The following is a 21,385-nucleotide window of genomic DNA, read 5'->3' as shown; positions in this document are numbered from 1 at the left end:
AGTATTCCTTCCTTCTCTAGTTTCTGAAAGTGTTTGTGTAAGATTAGTGTTGCCAGAATTCACCAGTAAAAAAACTTCTGGGCCTTGAATTTTGTGAAAAAATGTTTGATTATGAATTCAATGTCTTTAATATATAGAGAGCTATTCAGTTTTTCTTTTTCATTTTGTGTCAGTTTTGGTAAGTGTTTTTCAAGGAACTTGTCAGTTTCATCTAAAATACCAAATTTATTAGAATTATATTATTCATAATATTCCCTTATTTTCCTTTTAATGGCTGTAAGATTTGTAGGGATAGATCCTCTTTCACATCTGTTATTGATAATTTATGTTCTCTTTTTTTCTTAATTGTTCTAGCTAAAGTTTTTATCAACTTTGTTGTTCTTTTTAAAGAATCAACTTTGGACATTGTTAATTTTCACCATTATTTGGTTTGGATTTTTTTTATTTCTGTTTTTATCTTTATTGTTTTCTTCCTTTCTCTTGCTTTGAGTTTAGTCATCCTTTTCTAGTTTCTTAAGGTAGACTCTGATGTCATTGATTTTTGGACCTTTCCTTTCTAGTATAAACATTTACAGTTGTAAATTTCCCTCTAGGCGTTATTTTAGCTGCATCTCACGAATTTTATTATGTGATATTTTCATTATCATGCAGTTCAAAACATTTTCTCATTTCTCTTGTGATTTCTTTTTTTTTTTTTTAAAGATTTTATTTTTTTCCTTTTTCTCCTCAAAGCCCCCCGGTACATAGCTGTATATTCTTTGTTGTGGGTCCTTCTAGTTGTGGCATGTGGGACGCTGCCTCAGCGTGGTTTGATGAGCAGTACCATGTCCGCGCCCAGGATTTGAACCAATGAAACACTGGGCCGCCTGCAGCAGAGCACGCGAACTTAACCACTTGGCCATGGGGCCAGCCCCATGTGATTTCCTTTTTGATACACAGGTTCTACAGAAGTATGTTCTTTAACTTCCAAATATTTGCTACAAAGAAAGGCATTCTTGTCAGAGAATAGTTAGGGAAGCACATGCAGTTGGTCTGTTGCTGGACTCCAGCAGGCAGTGAGTGGTTCAGCAGTGGGTCCTGATGACTCTTCCAGTAAGGGCTTAAGGTTTGTCTTGTCTACTGGAGAGCAGTGGTGAGTGTTAAACAGGGTGAGAACTGATTGTGGCAAGATGTAAGAGCTCTGTGAGAATTGTCTTATTGGGGCTTCAGGAAGCTCATCCTCAGGATTATGGCGTGGAGAGGTCTAACCAGTAGAGAGGCATATCAATATAAGATGCCTTTCTATCATCAAGATGATAGTAAAGCTCTTCTGATGGAGGGCTTAGAAGAGGCAGGGCTAGAGATTGGCAATGGAGTGGTGATGATGGAAGAGAGTGAGGTGGTAAGGAACAGTGAAATATAGAGGAAAAGGCCAAGGATCCTAGCTTGGGAGGTGTGGGAGCGTGGTGCCTCCACTGGCAAGATGGGCATACACAAGGAAGAGCACAGTTAGAGTACCTAAGCAGGTACTGCAAGATGCATCACAGAGACCAAGAGGGGTGTTAATGCAGAGAGAATTTGTGTCAGAGTCTACCAACAAGATAAACCATGAGAAATATTTGTTGAATTTGGCAATAAGGGAGTTTATATTGCCTACAGTATGTGTATAAAGAATACCTTAGTGTATCCACACTGTCAGCACTTCCAAATAGATGGAATTCAGCAGTTGAAATCAACATCTTGTCAAATTATGAACCAAATTGAACTGGTAAAATCGGAAATAATCCACAAACTTTTGATTTCTGCTTTTGATAGACCCACTAATTTTCTAAAGTGTTATATATAAAATTATCAAACATGATTCTTGAGAATAGCTCTAAAATGTGGTTTACCATGATTTGGTGGGCCAGAGGGAATAGGAAACCAGTTTATCGCTGCTATTGAGAGTGTTTGTTTAAATTCATCATAACTATTCTTGACTCATGGTCTTGTGAAAATCCAAAATAGCTCTCAAAGACAGATTCCACCAGTTTAAGATTTACAGTTTAGACAGGGGTAAGATTCCCAGGCATGCAAGAAACAGTGACCCGTTCCTATCAAGAAGGACCCTCTTTGGCTCCTGAGATGGAGAGAATGGTAGACTCTGATTCTATTTCTGTGAGTAGAGGCTCAGATTAATCTATGAGTAAATTTCTTGGGATTACAAATTTTTGGATAAAAAACTTCCTTAGTTTCTTAGTTTCTAGTCTTTTTCTCAACTAGTGTTTCCAGAAGTAGAAAGAGGACTCATAAATAAATGAGACTCTTAATCTTATTACATATTGATCTAATAGAATTGTGAATTTATCTTGAACATGACATGGTTACATGTGTTCCTTTCTAAGTTGTTAGTCTTTTTTGGCTTTCGGTGGTTGATTACCACTCTGGACTCATTTTCCTTTTGGAAAAGGTTTGGTTTGACCTTTTCATTATAAGTCCTTCTTGATAATACATAATCCTAACTATTAATAGATCAATAGTTTCTTGATTAATACAGTGCAGCAAGAGTCTTGATTCTACTGAAAGATTCTTTTGTCCACAGTTGAATGGATACAGAAGAGTGGAAGACTTTGCCCAGTTATGACGTGTTGATTCTAATAAACTCAGAATGGATAGTTTCAGAATGGAGTGCTGAGCTCTTTGAACATTAAACAGTAATGGTGTGAGTACTCAGGTAGTTTTTTCCTGAGAGAGCTCAGCTGTTTGCACTCTGAGAAAGACAGATTTTTATCTTTAATGTTTTAATATCATCCACAAGGTTAGTCCTGGCCCTCCTGCTGAAAGTGGCTTAAGTATTGGTCACCCCTCCACCCTTTTCTGCCACCAGATCACCTGAGGTCACTTCCTCTGGGAGACTGCTGGAGGGTGTGTGCAGTCAGTTTCTTTGTGACTCAAATCAGAGAGGATGTGGCCTCCTTGCTGAGACTACCTTTTAGCATAAGTTCTTGTAGGTACTCCTCTTCCACGCCTGTGCTGCTTTTGCTGAGAGAACCTTTTGGAACCCGACTTGTCTCGTGTCTGTTGCTGGGCAAGGTGCAGTCATATTGCATTTTGCTTAAATTAATGGTCTCAGAATTCCGTTAGGTTTATAATGGATTATTAAAGGAAAGAGTCCCTATCTTCTGTGATATACTATGGCCATAATATGGGCAATTCTCACACCCCTGTTTGTGATGTGAGGATCCCAGCACCTCCTGCAGAAGGCTGGTGGGAGGTGCATACAGCTGACATGTGTGCGCCTACTATCTTGTACATGTTGATGTATTCTTGGTTGTTGGCACTAAAAGAATAGATTTACTTCACTCCACTGTCAGTTTTATAAAGTGCTAGATGCATCCTGTCTTCATTATCTGTTCTCACCAAAACTCAATTCCACTGGAATATTCTGTGTTGGTAATTAGTGGACTTGTCATCAATAAGATTGTCAGTTTCAAAAGAGAGCCATGTTGTTTTCCTTGGGTGAGCTGCACCTGGTGTGCTAATTCTGAAACTTTGTTGCTGCTGTTAGTGCTGTTGAGATCAAGGGATCACACCAGGTATAGTGTTAAAATTCTGTTTCTTCAGGAAGGTCGAGAAATTCCATTTTGAAAATCTACAGATTAAAGACAAGATGTCATTAATAATCAACATTTATTGAGTGGCCACCCTGTGTCCAGTCCAGTTATGGATTCTGAGGCTCTGTGAGAGGCAGCCTGACCCCTGTTCTTAATTTAAAGGCTCCACCTAAGCCATCTGTCGTGATAAGAGGAGGTGGCTGCTGGGCATGGTCAGGACTCCTCTTGGTTTCCTGGGTGGCTCAGTGCCTTTGGTAGGACCTGATAGTGGCTGCATGGTGAGACATTTAAAAGTCAGGACAGAAAGCAGTGGGTATAGGGCTGACTGGACCTCGTTGCTTAAGAGACAACAGAAAAGATTCCACTGGGAGTTCATCCAAAACAGTATCACTTTCAGATTTTTAAAAAAATATTTGTAGCCAAAAGCTACATTCAGGCAGTTGTTGAAGTTTAAACCAAATGTTTTGTCTCTGTTTTCCTTTTGTGATAGTGGTCTGTTGTGAATGAATAGTTTTGTTATGGCTATGGTTAGAAGAAATGTCAGCTATAATTCAGGAATCATAGGCCTAAAGTCAATAAGAAAATACAGCAGCAACATTCATGGGTCAAATGCCTCTTACCTTACATGGAAGGAAAATGAGGACCCCCAACCTTAGTGAAGTAAGGTGTCTTGAGTCCTTGGTTTTCTCCAGGTGTACCTGGACTCTAGGACAGGAAGGCACTCGCTCAGTGCACAGCCTTTGACATTGGTTATGCACTGGGACATGTCCTTATTTAGTAGGGGTGCACCTGTCTCCTTTCAGGAGTGACTTGAGCTCTAAGAGCAGGGATCATGTGTTGGTCATTGTGTGTCTTCCCCCTGCAGTTCTTTTCTAAAGATTCTATTTTTCCTTTTTCTCCCAAAGTCCCCTGGGACATAGTTGTGTATTTTTAGTTGTGGGTCCTTCTAGTTGTGGCATGCGGGACGCTGCCTCAGCGTGGCCTAATGAGTGGTGCCATGTCCGCGTCCAGGATTCGAACTGGCAAAACCCTGTGCCACAGAAGCAGAGCACGCGAATTTAACCATTCGGCCACGGGGCGGCACCCCTTTTTTTTTTTTCAGGAAGATTAGCCCTGAGCTAACTACTGCCAATCCTCCTCTTTTTGCTGAGGAAGACTGGCCCTGAGCTAAGATTCATGCCCATCTTCCTCTACTTTATGCATGGGACGCCTACCACAGCATGGCTTTTGCCAAGTGGTGCCATGTTCGCACCCGGGATCCGAACTGGCGAACCCCAGGCCGCCGAGAAGCGGAACATGCAAACTGAACTGCTGTGCCACCGGGCCAGCCCACCCCTGCAGTTCTCTTCTGTGGACTAGGCATGCACTACCTTACAGGTCCTAGGTAGCTTAGTTCAGTGAACAGAGTACCAAGGTTCTGTGTTTTCTCTTGGCTCCCTAGCTTAAAGTGTGCTCCTTATTTCTCCTTGATTTAGTAGCATCCTCATGCTGGGCACTGCTCTCTTTGAAGCCTGATCTAGACCTCCAAACACATCCCAATCTTATGTGGCTCCCACCCCAGTCTTGACACTCACTGTGTTGTTTTTTGTAACTAGCTTACTTCCCTTATTAACAAGATATGGTAGCTATAACATGTACATGCTGTCTTACTACTGGCTTTAATTTAACATTAAAATGTGGACTTCTTTTTATGTCAGTATACTTACTTCTGCAACACCCTTTTCAATGACTACATAGTAGTCCATTGCATGGATCTATCATATATTATTTATCTAGTTCCTTTTTGTTGGATATTCAGATTATTTCTAATTTTTTTTTTTTTTTTTTTGAGGAAGATTAGCCCTGAGCTAACTGCTGCCAATCCTCCTCTGTTTGCTGAGGAAGACTGGCCCTGAGCTAACATCCATGCCCATCCTCCTCTACTTTATATATGGGACGCCTACCACAGCATGGCGTGCCAAGCGGTGCCATGTCCACACTCGGGATCCGAACTGGAAAACCTCAGGCCACCAAAGTGGAATGTGCGAACTTAACCAGTGTGCCACCAGGCCAACCCTATTTCTGACTTTTTACTCTTGTAAAACACTGCAGTGCACATATCCTCTATCATTTTCTCAGAAAAATTTAAGGAAGTAGAATTACTAACTCAAAGCACCTTCTGAAGCTCTTTGATAGCCATAACCAATGTGCTTTAAGAGAAGATAGGAGCCAGAAAGCCCGCCCACAGAGTTTTAAATTGTCCTTGTTTTTAGGGCTCATTGGTTGCTCGGAATTCAGAGATTTTAACAGGGATATTTTTTGTTTGTTTCGTTTTGCTGGATTTACACAAGAAGTCCAAGCCTGGAGATTTTCCGCAGGTAAAAGGCCTAACTAGAGGTGCGCTTCCCATGAGTGGCCTCCTACAGCAGTTTAAGGGAACATATCGAATTAGGGAACCCATAGCTCTTCTGCTTAAATTGGATGCTGGGCTGTTACTTACTGTAGACAGGGTGATTTTGCTTAAGTTTCCAATCAGACTAGTTTCTTAGAAGGATCATTAATGAAAACAAAGAAAAATCAAAGAGATCCAGGAAATCCAAGATTATAAGAACCAGAGAACCAAGAGGAAGAATTTGGAAATCAATCCTGGGCCTGCTATAGACATGAATGCGTGCATTTCTCAAAATATGGAATGCTCTGAAAGAAACTACAGTTATAATTTGATTTTTTTCTTTCTTCTTTCTAGGTATCTCATTCAGTTGCTAAACTTATATTAGTTAATTTCCACTGGCAAGTTGCAGAGATATTGGACAGGTAAGGTGTTTGGCGGGGTGGGGAGAGATGGCATCACCCATAGCTCCTCTCTCTGCCCATCCACCCAGTGGTGATTATTGTTCACATTTTAGAGAGTATATCCTTATAATGTGCATATTATGTTTTTAAAACACTGGATCATACGTATATCCTTTTTCTCTCAATATATGGTGAACATTTCCCAATGTTTTCAGCATATTCTTTCTACCCTAGTTTTATGGCTGGCACAGTATTCCATCATATAGATGTTCCATACTTTTTCCAAACCCCTGTTCTTGGACCGTAAAGTTAGTTCACAGTTTTTATGCCATTTTTAATTTGTAATTAGTACCCTTCTGGATAACACTTGCCAATATCTACAGTTACTTCTTTTGGATACTTCAAGTGAGGAATGTATCATATCACATACTACCTTCAGAAAGGGTTGGCCAATTTACCACACCTCCAGAACCAGAGCTGTTGGGGCACAGACCTTGGAGTCTCAAGATGTCTTGGAAGTTGTCAGGAGGAGGGATTTCTCCTCTTCCTGAATCCTCTGGGCAGATTTCCTATGCCCTACCCTGAGAGGCATGTGCTTCTGTCTAGCTCAGGGTTTCTCATCCTCAGTGCTCTTGATATTTTGGGCTAGATAACTCTGTTGTGGAGGAACTGTTCTGTGAATTGTAGGAGGTTTGGCAGAATCCCTGGGTTCTACCTTTTAGAAGTCAGCAGCAGTAGCACCCCCAAGTCCTTGAAATCAAGACTGTCTCCAAATATTGCCAGATAACTCCTGCAGAACAAAATTGCCCCTAGTGAGAAGCACCAGTCCCCACCCCTGCCCTTTCACACTCCAGTGAGTCTTCTTTTCTCTGTATGGTATGATTCCATTTATCTGTAGAGGAAGGTCATGCCCTTCCTTCTCCAGGCTAAACACAACTGGTATGGCCATACCATCTGAAGGAGCTCAGCCACTCAGGAAGGAGCAAATGCATTTTTCATTCACTCACTGCATTCTCACTCTCTATACTCAAGAGCTGAATACATTTAGATAGACTTTCAGAGGAACTTTCACTGTCTGAGCTACTGTTACTGCTACCCAAAACTCTGGGACTGCATATGTTCCAGCAATGGGGTATCTCTCACTGTCCAAACTCTAGCCTAACTTGGGAATATAGAAGCTTTGGATGGCTGAAGATATTAAGAATATTAGTGTGAGAAGTAGGAATAATATAGTTAAATGAGGCATTCTAAGTGGAATAAGGAAGTAACATATGAAACATAGTTCTTCCCTGCTCAGATTCCTTATATCTTGGTTATGTGTTTTCCTGGGCTTTGTGTGGCACTTTTATTGCTATATGAGAATTGTTTTTATTTTTAAATATATTTGTGCCATACAAGCAAACACTCTTAAGTGTCCACCCAAAGAAGAAACCCTCTGACCTTTACTCTGAGGCTTCTGGCAGCAATTCTCACTTGCCCACACCTCCTTCCTTCCTCTCTAAGATAACCAGTATCTTGAATTGGGTGTTGATCATTTTCTTATTTATTCTTAAATTATATATCTTTTAGTTTTGTACGTTTTTAGAACTTTACAGATATGGGATTATGTTGTATGTGTTTTTCAACTTTATAAATGAACAAGGGGCTGGCCCAGTGACGTAGTGGTGAAGTTCACGTGCTCATTGGCAGCTGGGATTCACAGGTTTGGATCCCAGGTGCGGACCTACACACCATTCATCAAGCCATGCTGTGGCAGTGTCCCACAAGTAAAATAGAGGAAGATTGGCATGGATGTTAGCTCTGGGCCAATCTTCCTCACCAGAAAAATAAATTAACAAGGTTGCATTTTACAACATCCTATCCTTCTGTGAAAAACCATTTGTGAGTTTTTAGTTTTTGCTGTTAAAAATAATGCAGCTCTGGGGTTGGCCCTGTGGCCGAGTGATTAAGTTCAAGCACTCCGCTTTGGTGGTCCAGGGTTTCACTGGTTCGGATCCTGGGCACGGACATGGCACTGCTCATCAGGCTACATTGAGGCGGCATCCCACATGCCACAACTAGAAGGACTTACGACTAAAATATACAACTGTGTACTGGGGGGATTTGGGGAGAAAAGGGGGAAAAATAAATAGTAAATAATGTAGGTCTGAAAACTCTTGTACCTGACTCCTAGAGTCATGTAATTTTTCTAGGGTTAAGTGTAGAAAATGAATTGCTGGGCTGTAGGCTGTGCGTTTCTTCAGCTTTACTAGATAATGCCAAAATGTTTTCCGAAGTGATTGTACCATGTTACGTGCCCACCAGTGGTGTGTGAGTGATCTTGATACTGTTAGACTTAAAGTTTTACAGTCCAATGGGTGTCAATGGCATCTAATTGTTTTTAACTTCAATATCCCAGATTATCTAGGAAGCTGAGCATCTTTTCCTATGTTTAATGGCCGTTTATGCTTCCTCTTTTGTGAAATGCCTATTCTGTCTTTTGCCCATTTTTTTGTTATTTTGTCTTTTCAAATGGACTTTTAGGAATTTTTGTTTTATTTATTCTGAATATCAGTCCTTTGTTAGTTACATGTGTGTAGAATTATCTTCCAGTTTATAGTTTGGCTTTTCACTTTATGGTATCTTCTGATGAACTAAAGTTCTTAAATATAGCAGAATTTGTCAGAGTTTTTCTTCATGCTTTGCATTTTCTGTGTCTTAAGATACCTTTCCTTATTCTGAAGACATAGAGATATTTGCCTATATTTCCAGGAAGAGATTTAAAGCAGATGTTGTCCTCCATAAGTATTTTTCTTACAGTTCATTGCCTTTGAGGCAGGGTTGCTATCCGCATGCCACTTGAGAGCTAAAAAATTGGAAGAGAAAAAAATATTTTTACTTAGGTAAAAAGAAGCTTGGTTCTGTGAGAAGGTAATTTAGAAACAAAGATACTTTAGTGCGACCACATCATGTGTTGGTTTCTTCTATTTTTGTTCAGAGGTAAAAATATTTGTCTTCAGGTTCTGATTCCCTTTATTTCTGCTTTTTGCTTTGTAGATACAAGTCTAATTCTGCTCAGCTGCTCGTTGAGGCTCGAGTTCAGCCCAATCCATCGAAACATGTGAGTGTTTCCTGCGGGAGTAAGGCTTCCCTGATGCACATGGCTCTTGCTATGGTTCACCGTGTTATTGAAAACCATCTTGCTTTGCTTATAGTGCAACATGCCTAAAATATTTGTTCCAATATAGGCCTGAATCTTCCATTTCCATTGTAGTTTGAAAAGTTTCCTCATAGATGAAGAGTAACTCTTTGCCAGTCCTAGGGCCCTCTCCAGCTTCACCTTCCTCTTTGCACTTATGGACAGCCTGCACTCCATTCCTGCTGGGTTCCTTGGTGTTCTCAAGCTCATTGCATATCTCTTCGACTTTGCTTGTGCCTTCCCTGGCCTGCAGTGTCCAGACCCTGTCCTCATCTTTGCTGTTGGAAAGGAACTCTCCTTTAAAGACCCAAATCCAAGCCATTTCTCACAAAGCCTGTCTCCTGTGATCACTCTCTTCCAAACTCCTCTAGTTATATCTTTAAACCTTTACATATATGTTGTAGTGATTTGCTCATCTTTTTGGCTCCCCTACCAAACTGTAAGTGCTGTAAGAATAGGAACTGTATATTATAAGGCATAGCAATTTCCTGTGTATCTAGGAGTTCAACAAACATTTGTCAGATGAATGAGGGCCCTGTTGAGAGAGCTCTCAGGAGGGAAGAATTGGGGCTCAGATCACAACATAACTTCTGCAGCCTCTTAGGAGAAAATTTCCAGGAGAATGCTTTATGGTCCTTTTCCTCAAATTGTTTTTTGTATTCCCAGTAAACTAACAAGAACCTAATATAAACTTGTAGTGGACTTTTCCATTGGTTTGTGGTTTTGGCCAGGGCCCCCATATTGTCTGTGTCCCAGTTTGTGTAGCATGGCGTGAATTCTGAAGTCCAAGCTGTACAGTTATCTGCCCCCATCCTAGAAGTTTCTTCCCTAGTAGGAGCCTTCCTCGTCCCTCTAAATTAATTGTATGTGACATCTCTTCAGTGTATTAAGGATGAGTTATAATTTGGTAAAAGCTGTGATAGTTAGAGTTTTGGCCATATTGATATGGGAAAATCAGCGTCTTTGACAAGTAAAACTGCAGTGTGGGCTGTTAGGAGCTTTACACACTCAGCCTCTAAGAACTTTATGACTGGATTGTAGTACTTGTTGAGGGGCAAGTCTGTGCTGTGCTAAGACAGGGTTTATGAAAGAAACTCAACAGCTTCTAAAAGAAGAAGGTGAACTGAATGACCATGAAGGACCTTGGCAATTCTGAAATCCTGGGCTTTTCAGTCTAACATTATAAACTACTGTAAGTTCTCATTTCAGCCTCTCTGAATCCTAGTGATTCTGCAAGCCAAGCTCAGGTGCCACCTCCTTTAGGAAGCCTTCCTGATACATGCTTTCAGCTCAGAACTCTTGGGACTGGCAGAGTCCACACATTGCAGTTGAGTTCTGACGCTTGTTGTAGGATCAGGATTGCCTCCCAGCAACTAGCTGCATGAGGTGCCTCTGTGCCTTTCCAGGACCTGAAGGCTCCTCTTTGACTCATGGCTCTGCCTCTCCCCAGGTCCCCACAGCCCATCCACCTCATCACTGCGCAGTGTGTATGCAGTTTGTGCGGAAGGAAAACCTACTCTCTCTGGCCTGTCAGCACCAGTTTTGCCGCAGCTGCTGGGAGCAGCATTGCTCAGTACTTGTCAAGGACGGCGTGGGTGTGGGTGAGTCTCCCATAGAATTTATACAAGGCTGGCATGAAGTATTTATCTTTGACTCTGCTCTTTCAAGTACTCCAATCAACTGAGTGTTTTCTTCTGAGCCTGATTGAGGGTTTTATTGTCATAGCCACTGGTCTCCACAAACACATCAGTCTGAACAGTGGCAAAGTTTTTCCTAGTCTTGAACAAAATGAGAAAATTTAGGTTATTGTTTGGACATATATGTGTGTCTTGGTGTGCATGCAGGCTACCTTTTGGGAGAACTGTCCTTTAAGCTATCTATCCTATCTTGATTTTCCAAGGGGCAGCCATAACTCAAACACCCAGAGAGTTTGCTGCTATTTAGATAACATAGCACAAATCAAATTTGCTGATTGGTTACAGGAGTATTTGTTATACTGTGACTTGATGATATTGAAACTAAATTAACATCACATTAATTGTATCTGCCAAATCTCATTGTGTTAATGGTAATCACTTGCACATAGTATTAAACATCACAAAACTGAATTGTTAGCCAAGAACTCTATAGGGTTTTTTAAGTGACCATTGTTTTTCAGTAGTGCTATTTGTGATATATATGTAATTTGGAATTATATTTTAGTTGCATCACTGTGCAAATATATTAATTTTGCTCTTCTTTGAATAAATTTGTTGCTTCAAGTGTTTCCTATGTGGAATCTGATTTGTTGGTTGAACACAGTGGACAAGTATATTATTGTTGTGTCTTCCGCAATATGGTTGTCCATCGGGTTGTCTTTGTTCAACAGGAGTCTCTTGCATGGCTCAGGACTGCCCACTCCGGACACCAGAGGACTTCGTGTTTCCATTGCTGCCCAATGAAGAATTGAGAGACAAATATAGGCGCTACCTCTTCAGGGACTATGTGGAAGTATGACCAGCCCCTGTTGTTATGCCTTCTGTCTTCCTGGGCCTACTTTCCATCAGAGGCTCACCACAGTTACTTTATAGACTAGGCTGCCATTAGGTGCTGTCGTTTGAAGAAAGAACTCCATGGCTTTAAAAAAGTTTGAAAGGGGCTGGCCCCATGGCCTAGTGGTTAAGTTCGGCACTTAACTGCTTCGGCGCACGGGTTTGGTTCCGGGGTGAGGACCTATACCACTTGTTGGTGGCCATGCTGTGGTGGTGACCCATATAGAAAATAGCGAAAGATTGGCATGATGTTAGCTCAGGGCGAATCATCCTGAGCAAAAGAAGAAAGTTTAAAAACCACTTGAGTGGTAGTGAAGAACACAGGCCCTGGAGTCAGGCAGACAATTGTGTGAACCCCAGGTCTGTTACTTCCTTGCTGTGTGACCTTTGACCTATTATTTTACCTTTATGAGCGTTGGTTTTCTCTTGTAGAATGGTCTGGCATCCCCACCTTGAACACAGTTGCTTAAACAAGCTGTTGTATGTCAGGGGATGAACACAGTCAGGCTTATCTCAAGAGTTGCTGTTTCACTTGGTTCACTGTGTGATTCAGCATGGAGAAGGGGTATTGCTTCTTGTTCAGTTTGAAAACTTGTCCAGGATTCCAGTATGGTCAGTTTTGGAGTCCTTCACTATTGGGCTACCTGTTCAGGCTTGTTGGTTCCATGCAGCATAGTTTTCATCTTTGTCTTTTATGCCTAAGCTTATTGGATTGATTGATGGTCGGGGTCTTCTCATGCACATGCTGCAGGATAAACAGAATGCCTTGTTCCTTGTGCTTTTTGCTGCCTTTGGTAGATGCCTGAGAGTCCCTGAGCCCCTCAGTGTCTTATGCACAGCTGATAGGGCTGTGTTCCTTTACAGCCCTGCTCCCTGTGTATTTGTATTTCACAAATACAATTCTGCGTTCCATTTTGTAATCTAACCTTAGATCATTCTGGTGAGTTGCTGCCTAGTTTAAGCTAAACATTCAAAGAGCCCCTTGATATGTCATCAGCTGGAAGAACAGAAGGCTTTTGAGCATACAGAGAGGTCTGATTTGGAGGCAGCTGCTAGCAGATGTCCTCATTGTTTCCCCTTGGTGTGTTCACAGAGTCATTACCAGCTCCAGCTGTGCCCTGGTGCAGACTGCCCCATGGTTATCCGGGTACAGGAGCCCAGAGCTCGCCGAGTACAGTGCAATCGGTGCAACGAGGTCTTCTGGTAAGAATGAGTGTGGGTGCTGAGCAGCCCTGGGCTCCTGGCTTCTCCAAAGCACCACTGCTCTTGCTTTGTGTGAGAATGGGGTTGGAAGAGACAGGGTTTTTGAGCCAGAAGAGCAGCTCTGCTCCAAGTGGGCAGGGTTTGTACCTAGCATTCATGTTCCATGAGATGTTTGATAATGCTCAGTCTGGAGACAAGAAAGTGGCAGAGATTCTTAGAGAATGTGCTATGTTTTATGCTACTAAGACTCATGGCTCAGAGACTGTGTGTGTGTCTCAGTGGGTGTGTATCTACCTACACACATAATTCGCATATTACTATATGAAAGCTACAACCTTCAACATTTTAATTTTTCTCTATCTTGGCTTTTCTCAGCTAATTTTATAACACTATAATTCATAAATGTAGTTTACATCTACTTGGGGTTTACTCCATTCAGTAAATATGATGAGAATAGTTAAAGTGTACTGAAGGCTTACTAGGGGTAAGGCACTATTCTGATCACTTTACCTTCATTATCACAACTGCTGTGTATGATTGATACTGTCGTTACCCTTATGTTGTAGGTGAGGAAATCTAGGTGCAAGGTAATGGCTGAGTCATAATTTAAGTCCCGATCTGTCCCCCAATCATGCCTCCCTGAAAGGTTCATGGTGGGCCTTCAGAGAAACTACATGGAAAATGTGGTGTGTATGCATACATGCCTGCCTTTCAAGACATTGTTGAGGAAATTTGTAGCTTGCCGAAGGTTAAGAACTGCTAATGTAGTTGCTCTCCATCCTTTGTGTCCCACGTTATGAACTTCTTTCCACGTGGGTTGTGTTAGGCTATCTATTATCCACCAAGTTATGTTGGCTTAGGCAAAAGAAATTAAAAACATGGGAGCCTAGCCTGATGAGTGTTGGAGTGTTTTTCTTTTCTGATTTTAATTTTCAAGCATTGTCACATGTAACATGCCCCTACAGATTGCGCAAGTTCTGGCCTTTGTGCATGCTGTGTGCACATATGGCTAGGAGATAAGCCAAGGCTCCCAGAAGTGGATGTTGCTCCTGCCTTGGGTCTGATTTGAAGGATCTTTCTCACCATGCCCTTTTGAGAGGCTAAGCTCTAAATTTGACATCCTTTCAGGAAGACCTGACACTACACAAGATATTTAAAACAGAAACATTTCATTTGGGTTTATTGAGAGTATGTCTCAGAAGGGCTTAGGTTGAAGAGAAGTTCACATTGTATTTCAGTATAATCCTAGGTAAGTAAAGGTCCCACAGGCCTTGAGAAATGACTTTACCTCTTTGAAAATCTCTAATTCAGGATCTATTGGCTTGGACAGAAGTAAAATTAAAAATACGGGACTCTTGCCTAATGATTATTTGACTGTTTTTCTTTTCTGTTTTTAAGTTTCAAGTGTCGTCAGATGTATCATGCTCCCACAGACTGTGCCACAATCCGAAAATGGCTCACGAAGTGTGCAGATGACTCTGAAACAGCCAACTACATTAGTGCTCACACTAAAGACGTAAGGACTGTATCTTAACCTGTCATGGATCTGCCCTCTTTAGTGCTGCCTAGGGCCTTACCCAGGAGATTTGCCATGTGAAAGCAGAACACCCTTGCTGGAGGCTGCAGACCCTTCTTGCCCAGACTTGGCAGAGTTTGCAGCAGTTTATCATAGTATGCATTGGGTACATTTATTTTAATAAAATGCTGAAATGCCTGGAAAGGTTTGACCCAAAAGGAAGTTAAGTAAAATAAAACTAGGTTTTATTGAATGCCTCCCAGGCTTTAACAGACCTGGAGAGAGGTGATTGATAGCCACACCTAATAAATAATAAGGCTTTAATGCAAGCCCAGGCCTGCCCAATTCTCATTCTGAGATGACTTCCCATGGGACAGCATGGCCTGCAGCCCCTTGAGCCCTGGATGACTTGGTATCCAAGGTTGTACCCTATGCTGCCTTGGGTGTGCTAAGTTGATGTACTCATAACCACAGCTGTGACCATGGCATCATTAAGCATAGTCTGTTTCATGGCAATGGGAGAGCACAGCATCAGACTTGTCTTTGCATTGCTGCTTGGGTTGCTGGTATCTCTCAAATAAGAGCAAGCGAGCCTCAGAGGTTGTTTCCTTGCCCTCTTTTGGAAGCAGAAGTCCAGGCAAGCTGACCAGGACTTAGTCCAGTGTGGCAGCTCTTGTGCTGCTTTGGCATTCCTCTCAAGCAGGCAGGCTTTCTGCTGACTCAGCTTGTGCTTAATCTGAGCCGCCTCGTGGCAGAAACAGATGGTGGGAGACTTAGTGGGGCTCAGCTGGTGCTTGGAATGTTTCAGAGCCAAACATGCTGACCTCATTTCCTTGAATTGCTGTTCCAGCCTCAGCGACCTGCCACATTTAAGTGAGATGCTCCTACCCAGGAGTGCTCGCACAATGAGCTACTGGGCACGGGTGCCAGGAGCTTTGTGTAATTTGTCTTAGAACCAGCCTGATGGTGTGTGAGCCTAACGGCACCCTTCTGTCTCCTCAGTGTCCCAAGTGCAACATCTGCATTGAGAAGAATGGAGGCTGCAATCACATGGTGAGCAGAAGCCTGTACCCTTTGCATATGTGACATGGAGCCTTTGGTCAGCGTGCCCTTAACTTGTTCTCTTCTGTTTCCCTCTGACAGCAATGCTCCAAGTGTAAACACGGTGAGTCCTAGGCTTGGTGCACAAGGCCCAGTGGCACAGTCTGTGTTTCTTGTGCATGGGTCTCCATTGCTTATTTATTGACTACTTTTGTAGTAAAGTGACAAAACAAACTGCCCCCTCAGTCCCTTATAATCATAATAACAGCATAAAGCAGCTCTTGCTTATTTATTTATTTATTTATTATTTTTGGTCCCTCTTATAATACCACTGCCATCTTGCTGATACATGTAGTCAGAAGTCAAGGCTGGGATGACTCAGACCCTCATGATGCTCAGTCATCCAAGCAGAAGATTTTTAGCGTGTTCTTTTTATTTTTGCCAAGGCAGGTAAATATCATCGAGCTTATCTGTGCTACCTTAAAGGTACCTTTTAGAGCAGGCTGTACACAGTTTTACCAGAGGTAGTAAAATAGTTTTCCTTTGAGATTTTCTAAAGTTTCCAGAGGGGTTTTGACTTGGCCTTTCAAGCTTCCTTCATCTTTCAGGAGTGGGTTACATAGAACCTAGTGGTGTTTTCCTTTCCTTCCTACCAGATCAAGTAAAGAAATAAAATTCCTTCAAGTAGAAAATATTTCCAGATGGGTAGGTTTCCTACACAGCTGCTTAAGAGCTGACCAGGAGGCCCTGAGAGTTTCTTTCTTTAAGGGCCCATCTAATGCTATTCCTGTGTTTTCCCAGGAACCGACATAATCAGAGTGGACATGGCAAAGTCTCAGAAGGGAACAGTGACTCTGAAGGGTAGAATGAAGATAGACCAAGGGTAGTGGCATATTTCCTCAGTGGTATCCCACTTTATCTTTCTCTCTGTGTTTGAGTGAAAGGGATGTGTGCCAGCCACTTAGAATAGTGCCTAAGACACACATACAGTTTAAAAGAGAGATGACAAAGTGAACACCGCAGTATTTACCACATTCCTACTACCTAGGAACTCCTTTGTATATCCCTTTTCAGTCATAGTCTCCCCATCTCTCACCACCCAGAGTTAATTATCATCCTTGCATTGCTATATGATTTTACCACCTATATGGGCAATCCTAAGCAATGAAGTAGTATTTAAAACAATAGCAAACACAACCTAGCTGATTAAGAAGAGAGCAGTATTGCCACTGTTGAATGAATGCTCTCAGGAGAAGAGAGGTGAATGACTTCTGAGTCTCTGGTTTTGGCTTTAGCTTCTCAAAATTTTACAGGAGTCCCTTTTGGGAAGTAAGTGAGCCAACTTATGGGAGTGAATCCTGGGAACCAGGTGTATCACTGTCAGGGTCTTTGGCAGAGACAGAATATAGATCAGGTACTGGACATCTAACAGGACTATGGTTGGCGCCTCTCCACTAGACCACTATTAATTGTTCGGCTATATAGCATCCATAGGGGATCCTTTTTTTCCCTTTCCTTCCTCAGTGCAGAAGCAGAGTCATAATTCTAAGTATGAAGTATTGGGTAGCTGTACGTTTTATAGAAATTCGCTTTTTTTAAAAAAGAAGAAAAAGGGAAAAAGCCTTTATTCCCAGCTTCACGTACAAAATCTTCCTAGGACAGGTATTGTGAGGGTGGGAGGTAGTCAAGGGGGCAAATGTCTGTCTTAATGACCTAGTGGGACTCAGCTGGACAAATTTCTGCTTCTCACAGTGGCATTGACACATCAGGCTAGTGGTCTTACACAGGCAGCATCTGCCTGTGTTGGATTAAAAAGGCATAAAGCATATGTGCTCATGGAACTGAGACTCTCCATAGGCAGTTATTCTGATCAACCAGGACAGGCTACAGGGACAGTGGGATGTGACAGGTTTGAGAGGTGCACATTCCCCCTGAAAAGAGGCACCCTTGGGAAGTTCTGTTCAGGTGACACCCCCCTGGATCAGAATTGGTCTGTCCCACTGCTTTGCCTATGCCTTTAGAGGACTGTGGGCTTGTCTCATGGGTGTAAATGCCTCTTTCTGTTCTGCAGACTTCTGCTGGATGTGTCTAGGAGATTGGAAGACCCATGGCAGCGAGTACTATGAGTGCAGTCGGTACAAGGAGAACCCTGACATTGTCAACCAGAGCCAGCAGGCCCAGGCCAGGGAGGCCCTCAAGAAGTACTTGTTCTACTTTGAAAGGGTAGGTGTCGTCTCCTGTAGCTGCTCCTCGAGGGTGGGCTTCTTCCACTTGGCATGCTGAGGTGAAATTCCCAGTGACTGGTAGCCAGAGCCAGCATATGCACACAGAAGTTAGGGAATGGAGCTTCTGCTGTGGCCCTGGGTGATGCCTCCATAGCTATGGCTTTTAGGCTCCATAGGGCAGCCACAGCTGACAAAGGAAGGACATGGTGCTTACCTTGTTTGAATAATGGATTGAAGGACAATGAAGGACCATTAGACAGTCTTTTCCATCCAATGTCATCTTAATAGAGGGCGTTTCCTCCTAGGGAGACCCTTCAGAAGCCACAGAGCATGGCTCATTTGGTTTCTAAATAGAGTATACCAGTGGGTATCTAGCTTTGCTTAGTTCTCAGGCCTGGAACCCTGTTGGCCCAGAGGGTAGAGTGATCTGGCAGGCAGACAGCTGCTCTGGACAGAGTTAGTAGTGTGGACTGAGAAAGTGCCCTCTCCTGCACTCTCAAGGAGACACAGTCCCTCATAAGTTAGATGAGGCTTTGGCCATGCCCTGTCAGCCAAGGTGTCTGTCTGGAACTCCTTTGTGGTCCTCTGCGTCTTCCTGGGACTCCTGCAGCTTTCTCCTTCCTGTGTACCCTGCAGTGGGAAAACCACAATAAGAGCTTGCAGCTGGAGGCGCAGACATACCAGCGGATTCATGAAAAGATTCAGGAGAGGGTCATGAATAATTTGGGGACGTGGATCGACTGGCAGTACCTACAGAACGCTGCCAAGCTCTTGGCCAAGGTCTGTAACCTCACTCTTCCAGTCCCTGGTTCAGTGCCTGGCCTTGTCAGGTTCAGACCTCTGAGGATGGGAGGCTCTGTAGGGGGCAAGGGGATTCAGCACATGTGCAGCCCTGCATGCTTCTGCTTATGGGTCCACATTTCCTTGGGCTGTGCCCACTGAAGACCCAGTCCTGTGCTGGATGTATGGGGGATTTCCAAGAAGAGTTCTCCACTGCCTCTGCCTGCAGGGAAGGAACTGCTGGGAAAACTAGAGGCCTTTTCTTCTTTTGTCCCATCCATGCATCACTCAAAGGAAAATAAGAGATTGTCTGTGAATAAGTATTGAGATAGATGTGTGGACTCTGATGTCTGACTCAAGGGAAGAGCCACTGAGGCAGCTGCTGGTAATAAATCAGTTTGAAAGGGAACTCTGGGTGTTCTGCGACCATTTTTGTTTCAGTTTTTCCCATGTTGTCCCCCAGTTCATCCTTTATTTGGCTTGCCTCATTTCTTTCAGGCCCATACCTATAGAGCCAGGCTAATTTGCATGGTGGGGTAAGAGTTGTAAAAGCCACCCGAGGTGCATGTAGGTTAGAATCATAGACACAGGTACCTTCTCTTCTCTCCTGTTGCAGTGTCGATACACCCTGCAATATACATACCCGTATGCATACTACATGGAGTCTGGACCCAGGAAGAAGCTGGTAAGGCAAAACAATCCCTCTACTCTGCCCTCTTAGCTTCAGAGATAGCTTTGTCTACCAGCACTTTGCAGGAGAGCAGGGACCAGACCCTGGTTATTGGGAGGGCAAAATCAAAACAAAACTGTCAATTTTAAAATTTCGTTTTCCTCTAGACATCTCCAAAATAGATCTCAGGTCTTGGCATTTTGTGTAATAGTAAGGCAGATATACTGGAGCCCCTGAATGGGATGACTGGCTGAAAAGATCTGTGGCCACTTTCAAGGCCAGTGCCCATGTTTTGGGAGGATATCCAGCATGCATGTCCCTAAATTACAGTGGACTTTTTTACATCTTTGTATAATTCTTCATCTTAGATATGGATTGTTTCCTCCTATTATAAAGTAATTCACCTTTATGGTTTAAATGTAGGAAAACATTTTCATCATCCATAATCCCACCAGGAAGAAATGGCCACTGTTAGCATTTTGCAGCCTTTTGTTATTTATATAATCAAGGTTATAAACATTTTTATTGTTAATGACAGTTTATTGTTGCACCTGTCTTTATTTACCAAGCTGGTAAATACCATTTCTTAATAGTTGTATAAATGTTTCATTATATGACCATACCATCATTTGGGGCATTTATTGTTTCTGTTTTTCACTATTATAAATAAGACTTGAGGAGCATCTTTGTGTATAAAGCTTGGATGTACAATTATTAAGTCAAATGGTTTGAATATTTTTAAGACTCTTGATTTGCACAAGGGCTGAAAAAAATGAAGTATTCAGTGAATACAGTGTCTGTGAATTTCCATTTTGACCTGTTTTTGCAGCATGTCTTTCCCTATATGTTGGGAGCAATCTCTTCAGTGGCTTAAATTCTCCTTTCTTTGAGGGGGGAGGGTGAGTGTGGCCTTGCAATTTGGCTGTGCTCTTTGGGCAGCCTTTTGATTGGATTCTAGCTCTGGGTACAGGAACTAGCACTGCTCTCTGAGGACAGTATCTGGGTTGTCTGTAGCTCATGCGAGCCTGAGGTGCTACGTCTGCCCCTCCATCTGCAGGCCCTGCCCTGGCTACAGCCCCCTCTCCTTTTGACCTTCCTGCTCTACCCATACAGTTTGAATACCAGCAGGCTCAGCTGGAGGCTGAGATCGAAAACCTGTCATGGAAAGTGGAGCGTGCAGACAGCTATGACAGAGGGGTAAGTGCCTGCTGTGCTCTTGGACCCACTATTACAGGTGAGGGAGGACTGGCATGTTAACAGGTGATGGGGTTGTTTGCATATGTGGACTGGAAGCTGCTGCTGAGAAGCAGGGGAAAGGCACTGCCTCGGAGCCCTGGACCTGGTGGGTGTGGCTTTGGCTGCTTCCTGCTCACAGGACTTTTCCGTGCCAGCATCTATCTCGCTTCCTTGGTGCAGGACTTAGAGAACCAGATGCACATAGCAGAGCAGCGGAGGAGAACCCTGCTGAAGGATTTCCATGACACCTAGGCTGGGACACGGATGTGCCGGAGTGAGGAAGATGTGGCTGCGAGGTCTCCTGGCTGCCATACCGCATGCTGCAGGCTCTTCCTTTCACGACCCCAGGCAACAGCCAGGGCCCCACTCCCGAGAGACACTGGCCACACACCTCTTAGTTGATTTCTGTTTTCTTCTCATCTTTTTGCTTTTTATTTCTACCAGGGTAGAGGCCATGTTGAATTGGCCGCCTTTCAGAACTTTTAATTCCCCCTGGATGGTTGTTGGGAGGGAGGGAAAGTTTTTTCTGAATGACTATTAATAGTATTAGAGCATTACAACTTATGTAATTTTCAAAGGTTGTACAATTATACAAAAAAAGGGCAAACCATAGAATTACACAGAACCCTTTTTAAAAATAAATTGGCATTGGAGTGTTTTA

The 21,385-nt window shown here is 42.9% G+C and overlaps 1 protein-coding gene across 8 annotated transcripts in view; it reads left to right on the top strand.

The window, feature by feature from the left end:
• ARIH2 (ariadne RBR E3 ubiquitin protein ligase 2) overlaps nucleotides 1–21,385 on the top strand; it is a 47,382-nt gene extending 25,997 nt beyond the window's left edge. For 4 of the 8 annotated variants that reach the window (XM_008523920.2, XM_070575396.1, XM_070575394.1 and 1 more), the window contains 13 exons: nucleotides 6,298–6,365; nucleotides 9,381–9,444; nucleotides 10,973–11,123; nucleotides 11,891–12,012; nucleotides 13,147–13,256; nucleotides 14,655–14,772; nucleotides 15,775–15,825; nucleotides 15,916–15,937; nucleotides 17,885–18,036; nucleotides 18,675–18,818; nucleotides 19,435–19,503; nucleotides 20,602–20,685; nucleotides 20,905–21,385. In XM_008523920.2, coding sequence (XP_008522142.1) covers nucleotides 6,298–6,365; nucleotides 9,381–9,444; nucleotides 10,973–11,123; nucleotides 11,891–12,012; nucleotides 13,147–13,256; nucleotides 14,655–14,772; nucleotides 15,775–15,825; nucleotides 15,916–15,937; nucleotides 17,885–18,036; nucleotides 18,675–18,818; nucleotides 19,435–19,503; nucleotides 20,602–20,685; nucleotides 20,905–20,976 — 1,227 coding nt within the window. In that variant the 3' untranslated portion in view covers nucleotides 20,977–21,385. Of the gene's footprint in view, nucleotides 1–6,297; nucleotides 6,366–9,380; nucleotides 9,445–10,972; nucleotides 11,124–11,890; nucleotides 12,013–13,146; nucleotides 13,257–14,654; nucleotides 14,773–15,774; nucleotides 15,826–15,915; nucleotides 15,938–17,884; nucleotides 18,037–18,674; nucleotides 18,819–19,434; nucleotides 19,504–20,545; nucleotides 20,686–20,904 lie in introns of all 8 variants that reach the window. The other 4 variants (XM_008523922.2, XM_070575399.1, XM_070575395.1 and 1 more) reach the window with 2 other exon arrangements.

This window comes from Equus przewalskii, chromosome 15, assembly GCF_037783145.1.
Source record: "Equus przewalskii isolate Varuska chromosome 15, EquPr2, whole genome shotgun sequence".
Classification (NCBI taxonomy): domain Eukaryota; kingdom Metazoa; phylum Chordata; class Mammalia; order Perissodactyla; family Equidae; genus Equus; species Equus przewalskii.
The sequence above is the reverse complement of the archived record's forward strand: the minus strand, read 5'-3'. Positions and strand labels throughout refer to the sequence as shown.